Consider the following 8,950-nt stretch of genomic DNA (forward strand, 5'->3'; position numbering starts at 1 on the left):
TGGGAAATTATAGAGTACAAAAATAATATGGAATAGCCGGAATTGTTACGGCAAAAGGATCACAGTGTGAATGAGCCACACCTTTCACCTATGATACATAATACTATTAGGACCCACTTATCTTGGTTCACCTGTGTTGTTTTTTTAAGTGTTGTATATGTTTTATGTGACATGATCATTTTTTATGATTGTTTTTATTAGGATTTCTACTTTGTGTGATTAATGAAATTTGCTTTTTTTGAAAATGAAAACATGAAATGGTATCATAATAATGCTAGTCAGGATACCCTTTTATATAGGCACTGTTGTTACTAAACTTCTTTTTACAGATCTAAAATAAAATACCATCCTTCCTCCATTCTCTTTGCTTTTACTAAGTTGAGACCATTCTGATATGTTTGCTTCCCCAAGCCTCTGGTTTTACATGCTTTGATGGCACATAGTGGTGTTTTAGAGAACTACACACCGTTTCAGGGATAACTTAACATATATCTGGTTTTCATGAAACATCTGGGAGTGTTCTAGTATAGTATGCCTGCATCTGTGCCAAATAACCCCTCTCACTTTCTCATTGATCACAAGCCTATGCAGCAATGCTCTTATTTACAAATATAATATTAAAGATAGAATGAATATCATTAACAATTTGATGTTTTCATTTTAGCTAGGGCGAAATGGAAGAAGGCAATCAGACATGTGTGACTGAATTTGTTCTGCTTGGATTTACAGATATTCCATATCTCCAGGTCGCTCTCTTTGTTTTTGCCTTCGCTTTCTACCTTCTTAATATAACAGCTAATAGCACCATCATGACAGTTGTTATCGCTGAACCCCGTCTTCACACCCCCATGTACTACTTACTTGCTAACCTCTCCTTGCTTGATTTCTGCATTTCATCTGCCATAGTACCCAAGATGTTGTCTGGTTTTATGGTGGAGAAGAAGACCATCTCCTTCGAGGCCTGCATTGTACAGCTACATTTCTCCCACTTCTTCGGCTGCACAGAGGCTATGCTGCTCACGGCAATGTCCATTGACCGATATGTTGCAATCTGCCACCCCTTGAGATATTTGACTATTATGAATGTCAGTGCCTGCATCTGGCTGACTTCCTGCTCCTGGTCTGTTGGCTTCATGTACTCCTTGCCCCACACCATATTAACAGCCAGGTTGCCGTTCTGTGCCTCCAATCGAGTCAGTCATTTCTTCTGTGACATCAAGCCCCTTTTGAAGCTGGCTTGCACTGACACTTACATTAATGAGATCCTTGTGTTGTTAATCACTGGATTTGTTGCAATCGGCACATTTGGTATGGTCTTACTGTCCTACGTATATATTGGCTCCCACATGATGAAGATAAAATCCTCTGAGAGCAGGCAGAAAGCCTTCTCCACCTGTGTCTCACACTTGACTGCCGTCTTTTTCTTCCTTGGTGCTGCCGCCTGTACATACCTAGGCCCAACCACCAACGATTCAATGTATAAAGACAGGATGGCTGCCATTTTGTTTACTGTCGTCACCCCTACTTTGAACCCAATAATATATGCTTTAAGAAACGAGGTGGCGAAACAATCGATGAAGAAGTTAATTTATGGTAATGTTGTATGGTGGCCTTCATAACACATTCACTACCTTAAGGGGTGTCCCAAGCTGTCAGGTCATTTGTGAAGTAGCAACACTGCACCACCCCCACACCCACCAACACTGCTTAATGGTCAGGCACTGATCATGTTGCCCACAAGGTCACACTATAGTCTATCCATTGCAAAGTTTCTTCTTTCCAATACTTGTTTTCAGCTTTCCTTGACTACCTAATGTAAGCCCTGCCTAAATGGGTCTTATCCCCTAGCCAGGATTCTCAGGTGTTGGCTATTTTCTCTGCCTGGAAGATTTATTCCGCCATTTTCTTATTAGTTCTCACAAAACATTTGTTTTCCAACATCAGTTGTCATGCATTTTTTATGCCATTCACACTTCCTTGCTGTCCTTCATGTCACTCCTGCCGCACCTGACAACTTCACCAATCCCCAGACTCTACATTGTTCCACCGGCAATGTCAATATCCTAAACAACACTACATTACTATGCCATGAATCCATTTTGATTCTTCATTGCTTTCATCAATAGCTCTGACTCATCTAAAAGTGTGTTTTACCATGCAACACTGTTGTATACTATCTCCTGCTTTTTCTCACACTCATTTTTAAACATTCTGTCCCAAAAACATATAACTGGGCCTCATTACGAGGTGGGCGGTAAGGGTTTAACGGGCAGTGGTAAGGAGCCCGGTGCCGGTAAACCCTTACCGCCCTATTCCGAGGTCCCTTAGCGGAAGCAGCTAAGGGACCACGGAGCTAATAACGGGCCCGCTTTTAGCGGGCCCGTTATTAGCTCCATCCCCATTCCAATTGAGCCCTATGTGGGCTCGAATGGGAATGGGAATGGGGAATGGTTCTCGGAATGGGGACTTACCGTGTCCTCCAAGGTTGGAATGACCCGGTAAGTCCCTATTTCGGGAACCCGGAATGCGGTAAGGGCGTAGCCATGGTGCTAATAGCACCATGGCTACGTCCTACCTCGTAATGAGGCCCATTGTCATTCTAATCTAGTCATATCAATGGGCCATACAGGCCATTAATGCCCATTCCTACTGAGGCGGATCTGCATCCGTGTTACCAGTTAATGTGGTATTATCACCATTAGTACCCTAGTCTTACCATCCAGGGTGAAATGCTTCATTTCTAATCAACTTGTTTGAGCACCAAGCACAAACACATCTTACAAAAATGTTTTTAAAAACATGGGTGTCATGTAAGGAAAAAAGAAGCTCTTTCAAATCTGAAAGATCAGTTTTTCTATTTCCACAGTAATTGCTCTACATCCATTGAGGAGGATCCCAGCAGGAAGACTTAGAATGATACAGGTAAGTGAAACAAGGTATAGCAGGCAAATAGGGGGAGGAGAGGGCCAGGTTGTTGCAGAGAGCAGCCAATGGAAAGATTGGAGTGTAGGCTTGTATTGGTGGTACTAACTGCATTCGGAGAATTTTCACATTGGCTATGAACCACCACGCCGATGTACATTTTTCATAGATTCTACTTCTTTCCATGACTTTTTTTTCAAACTTTACATTTCAGCTTCATGTTGTCTCCTCTCACCCCTAACCATTCTGATCATGCATGCTGATGCTGGCACCCCGCAGTCTCTTTGTTCCCATCTTGATATTTGCCTTTCCTCCTATCTTTTCATTTTTATTTCTTGCAATTTTTTAGTTTTCAACTCCATTTTACACCTTCATCCTTCCCCTTATCTACGATTATTTGTCTTTCCCAACCGTTCTCTGCAGGTCCAGAGTCGATATTTTATTTGCAGGCGCGTTGCTATGGCAATGTGAGTTCCCTTAGTGATCTCGCAGATATTTATCCTCTCTCCTCTGCCAGGATCATCACCTGTGTCCCTCCCTTTCACTTACTTTAGGGTACAATTTCCCATTAAATGGCCCCATCCACATGTCGTTATGTAGGAAAAATGTTTACCTTTGCTGTTCTTTCCTCCATTTATATCCGTCAATACCATTATTCAGGTCTTCTTCATTGTGCTAAATCGGTTTACTATAAACTAGCAGTACACAGCCATATCAGCTGCTCTAGCACTCTATCCCTGTGCTCTCTTTCTCCACCCTAGAAATTACTGACAGCAGCGAAAATAAAACAGATAGCGTGAAGGAGCGGGTGTTTTATGAATAAGCTTGCATTAGAAAGTCAGCAAAAGGGCCATCCCCTAAATTTGTCAGCACTTAAAATCAACTATTACTTTGGTGCTCACAGAAGAAACAGATCATTGGTTTTAACCGGAGCATGACGCTATGCAAGTATTTTTTGATTGACAAAATTGTTTGTATCTTTTCAAATGAAGCTATTCAAAAGAAAAATGACTGAATGATTGTCAAATTTCAAACTTTCTCCTTTAAAATTGTACATGTTCATTTGTAATGATCACTTCCAGTATATATTGTAGTCGGAATGATGATGCTCCACTTTACTTACTGAGCAAAGCACCTTAAAAACCTAAAATAACCACATACATTATTTAATGGTGGGAGGTTCTCATTCCAAGAGGGAGAATCATAGTCCCAAAGTACACTACTTTTGTACTCTTTCTGTACTCTTTTAAAATATCGATATTATAAAGGCGAAGATGGACAAATAACACCAGTGAAGGTTGTTGACTGCTTTGCATATGATATTTTATTTATATCGCGCTCATACACAAGTGCTTCAGAGCGCGACAAGGCAAGGGAGGGGAACAGGGGAGAACAAAACAACGATCTTACTAGGGCAGTGACATGGAAAACGCGCAAGTACAATGCAAAGGGAAAGGGGAAAAGTGCATGGAAGGGGGGAGAAGTGGAAAGTGCGGAGCAGAGGAGAAACAGAGCAATAATAAATAAATATAAATAAATAAACAATAAAGGCAATAAAAGGAGGTAGTGCAGCCAGCAAGTGGCAAGTGCTGTATTTAACGCAGCAGACAGGGTATGTCTGATAAGTGCAGAAAGAAACGAGAGGGGGTGGAGGACTGTATGGGTATAGATACAGACCCCAGTGCAAGGGGTGGCCCAGAGGCAGTGCAGGAGGGTTGCAGGGTGAGCTGGGGGTAGACAGGTGCACGGTGCCTAGAGAGAAACAGATCAGCAGGGGAAAGGGGGGGCCAAGGCAGAAGCAAAGAGGAAGGTCTTGAGGTGCTTCCGCACCGGAGATGGTTCTCCTCAAGTTTAAGAGTGGCAGGGAGGCTGTTCCAAAGGGATGCCCCAGCCGAAGACAGAGATCTACCCCCAGCTCGTTTCTTTGAAAAACGACTGACCCTGAGGGAGTTAGAGGTAGAGGAGCGTAGAGCTCGAGGGGGGAGGTATTTAAGGATGGATAATTGAAGGTATTTTGGACCCAGGCCCCAGAAAACCCTGTGGACAATGCAGAGGGTTTTGAATGTAATCCTTGCATCCACTGGGAGCCAATGAAGGGGTTTCAGGGCTGGAGAGATAAAATCCCAGGGCTTGACGCCAAGGACAAGCCTTGCAGTCCTGAATTAGTTGTAAAGGGTGGAGAGTAGAGGCAGGAAGATTTAGAAAGAGACTGTTACAGTAGTCCAACCTCGAGAGAACCAGAGCTTGGGAGGCAATGAGCTTCTCGGGGAAGGAGAGGAGTAGCTCGGAGGAGGTGCAGTAGGAAGTTTGACTTTTAAGAGACATCAGAGATGTGGGCAGAGAAGAAAAGTGTGGAGTCAAAGATGACCCTGAGGTTATTGGCCTCGCAGGTGGGGATAGGAGGAGAGCCAAGGGAGGCTGGCCAGAGAGTGAGGGGAAAGGGTGGTGAAGGTGTACCGATGAGGAGGATCTCAGTCTTGTTGGAATTTAGACAAAGATCAATGGCGGCACACGAATCTTGAATGGCAGTTAGGCAATCAGAGATAAGAGAAGGCGGGGAGGTGGCTGAGGGTAGCCTGAAAATGAGTTGAGTGTCATCAGCGTAGCATTGGAAATTTGAGCAGGTATTGATTGAAAAGCCAGGGCGAGAGGTTAGATCCTGGGGAACACCACAGGTAGAGATGGCGATAGATGATTGGAAGGACCCAGCCAGACTGGAGGTCATGGAGAGAGCCAACAGAATCGGAATGAAGGTTAAGCTGAGAGATGGCCAGTTTTTCCAAGAGTTTACCCAGAAAGGAAGTAATGGAAATTGGGCAATAGTTTGCTGGGCAAGAAGGATCAGCCGTGGGTTTCTTGAGAAGAGGATGCACAAGGGAGTGCTTCAGATTGAAGGGGAAGGTTCCTGAGGTTGCAAAAATTGGCAAGGGCTGGAGCGAGGGTATCAATGTGGTCCTTCACGGTTTTAGAGGTACAGGGATGAACCTGTTTTAACAAGGCTTTCAGAGATCGGACTTGTCTAGCGACCTCATCAGGGGAAAAAAGAGGGAAGGATGAGAAAGAGGGTGGGGGTGGCTGAAGGAGGGTCAGCAAGCACAGATGGAGAGGGGATGGGAGTGGGAGGGGAGGAGAGGGTGGACAGGATGTCCTGGGTTTTTGAGATAAAGTGAGAGGCAAGGGCATTGCAAAGAGCCTTGTAGGCAAGAGGAGGGGTAGAGACTGCCACAGGGTTGGCCAGCTCCTTGCAGATTTTTTTTTTAAATTGTTTTTATTTGGTTTTAATACAAGAAAGTCACAAAATTATTAAACAACAAGGCGAGAAAAATCATCATTTGTTCGCAGTACATTGTCAAGAATGTTATACTTAGAAATCCGTTTTCAGCATGTACCACTTGTGCTTTCGATTCTCGGTCTCTATACGTTTGCAGTGACTATGTACATTTCCAACTCCCTCACCCCCTCCTGTCTTCCCTCCCCCCTGCCCCCAAGGCTGGTTTTACCTCTCGTGAGGGTTGCATTGTGTTGTGTTTGTTTGGTTGCGTTCTCAGTTTTATGTTTTAGGGGGACCTCCTTGAAGGGGAATATCGCCTTTCATGTCTTCACTTTAGGTAGGGTCGCTTATCTATTAGTGCCGGGCCACAATGTGATCTGCTCGTTTGGTCATTGACTGACACAGTCCTCGGACACATTATTCCCGATTACCGTGTCGGTCCTGGCATGTATTTATTGAGAACTCCATCCACAGGATATCACTTAGCGTGGACTTCCCGTGTAAGGAAGATGTTATTTTTTCCATGATGCATATATTAGATGCTAAATTGACCCACTCTTTCTCGGTCGGGATTGCAGGAGATTTCCACTTTGTGGCTAATAGAGCCCATGCAGCTAATAAAAGTTGTGTTACCAGGCCTTTGACCCTCCTCCACTCGTCTTCAATTTTTTCAAAACCGAACAAGATGAGGAAGGGTTCTGCCGTTTTCTGGATCCCATCCAGATGCCTAATCCACCCCAGTACCTCGTCCCAGTATACTTCGATTTGGGGGCAACCCCACCACATATGCCAGTAATCTGCTATGCTTACACATTCCCTCCAACATAATGTGCTAGATGATTGATACATTTTGTAGAGTCTGTAAGGGTCGTATTGCTACCGATATAATAATTTAATGGCGTGTAGTTTATATTGACATGAGATCAAAGTTCTAGGCGCTGCTTGGCACATCCTCCCCCACATTTCAGGGTCAGTGTCTTCTCCCTTGTCCCTTTCCCATTTCGCTCGGAGAGATTCCATGGTTCCCTTTCCGGCCTCTATCAGTGTTTTGTACAGAGCTGATATCAGTCCCTTCATTTCTGTCCTGGAGTTCAATAGTGTTTCGAAGGGGGTGAGTTCCCGCCTCAGTTTATCTTTCCACTCGGTTCTCATCAGGACACCCTTGATCTGAAAGAAATGAAATGCGGACAGTACCCCTATTCCCAAGGCCTTCTCTAGCTATGGGAGCATGATATAGGAGTCTTTTTTCAGGAGCTGTCCTACTCTCACTAATCCAGCCTCCTACCATGATTGGGATCTTTCCAGACTGGGGATGTGATTTTTTATACCTGGGGACCACAGGTGGCTCAATGGTGATGGCCATGTGGTAATGTTCCGCATCTCCGTGCCTTCCTTCCATATTTCCCATATGGTCTCTAGTATCGGGTGTGCTTTTAACCTCCTGAGTACTCTTCTCCTTGGTGCCCACAGCCATTCAGAAACAGTACCTGGGGATAGGTAATGGTTATCCATAGCTATCCATTGGGGTTCCTTTTGATTGCAGAGGTGGGGGATGAGTACTCTTAGTTGTATCGCTTTGTAATATTTTCGGATGTCTGGGAGACCCAACCCTCCCTTATCCTTGGGTAGTGTTGGGGTATTGTAAGCTATTCTAGCCTTCTTCCCTTGCCATAAAAACCATAGAATTGCTTTTTTAACTTCAAAGAAGAAGTCCCCGGGTATCTTGATGGGGAGCATTTGGAAGGGGTACAAGAACCGCGGAGACAGGTCATTTTTATCGCATTGAGGCGTCCTAGCCATGATATGGTCAGTCTGTCCCACCGAGCAAGCTCTGCATGGAAATTTCGAAGGAGAGACAGGAAGTTGGCTTCGCACACGTCTCCTAGTTTTTTTATGAGCTGTATTCCTAGATATTTCAGATTATTATGTTCAATCGTGAGGCCTAATGAGGAGTGTCTATCATTATTTGTTTCTGTAGACCCCCGTAGGGGGAAAAGAATCGACTTCGCTTTATTGACCTTGAACCCTAACATGTGGCCATATTCTTCTAGGAGGCTCAACGCTCTGGGGATGGACGAGTTTGGGTTTGTCACCTGAAGGAGCATATCATCGGCATATAGTGCCACCTTGTACTCCGTCTGTCCCATTCACATTCCCTCTACCTGGGTGTCCTCTCTCATATTCTGGGCTAATGGTTCCAACGAGAGAGCAACGAGGATGGCTGAGAGAGGGCATCCTTGCCTGGTGCCTCGTTTTAGCTCAAACCATTTTGAATATTCCCCATTTACAAATACAGAGGCCTTGGGCGCCGTGTAAACCGCCCGAATCCCCCTTCTGAATTTCGGTCCTATCCGACTGTGCCCAGAACAGCTGCTAGGAAGTCCCATTCGACTCTGTCGAAGGCCTTTTCGGCATCTATAGAAAGCAGAGTTGGTTCATTATCCATGTCTTGGGAGGCTGCAATCAGGTGAAGGGTTTTGCACATAGTGTCGGCTCCCTGTCTCCCTATTATGAATCCCACCTGATCAGAGTGAATGAGGTGGGGCATAAGTGTCTCCAGTCTAGCAGCTAGTACCCTTGTATAGATTTTCGCATCCACATTGAGTAGAGATATAGGGCGATACGACCCACATTGCTTGGGGTTTCTGCCTTCTTTGGGAATTACTGTTATGAGCGCTCTGACAAAAGAGTCTGGGGCCTTTCCTGATTCAAGGATCTCATTGAATAGCTCGACCAGGAATGGTGTGAGGTGAGTAC

The 8,950-nt window shown here is 44.7% G+C and overlaps 1 protein-coding gene across 1 annotated transcript; it reads left to right on the top strand.

The window, feature by feature from the left end:
• The first annotated feature begins 674 nt into the window (after positions 1 to 674).
• LOC138521577 (olfactory receptor 12D1-like) lies at positions 675 to 1,619 on the top strand. Its single transcript, XM_069634550.1, has one exon. The coding sequence runs from the start codon at positions 675 to 677 to the stop codon at positions 1,617 to 1,619; it is 945 nt and encodes a 314-aa protein (XP_069490651.1).
• The last annotated feature ends 7,331 nt before the right edge of the window (positions 1,620 to 8,950 follow it).

The sequence above is a fragment of the Ambystoma mexicanum genome, chromosome 1p, assembly GCF_040938575.1.
Source record: "Ambystoma mexicanum isolate Mex_15411 chromosome 1p, UKY_AmexF1_1, whole genome shotgun sequence".
NCBI classification, from domain to species: domain Eukaryota; kingdom Metazoa; phylum Chordata; class Amphibia; order Caudata; family Ambystomatidae; genus Ambystoma; species Ambystoma mexicanum.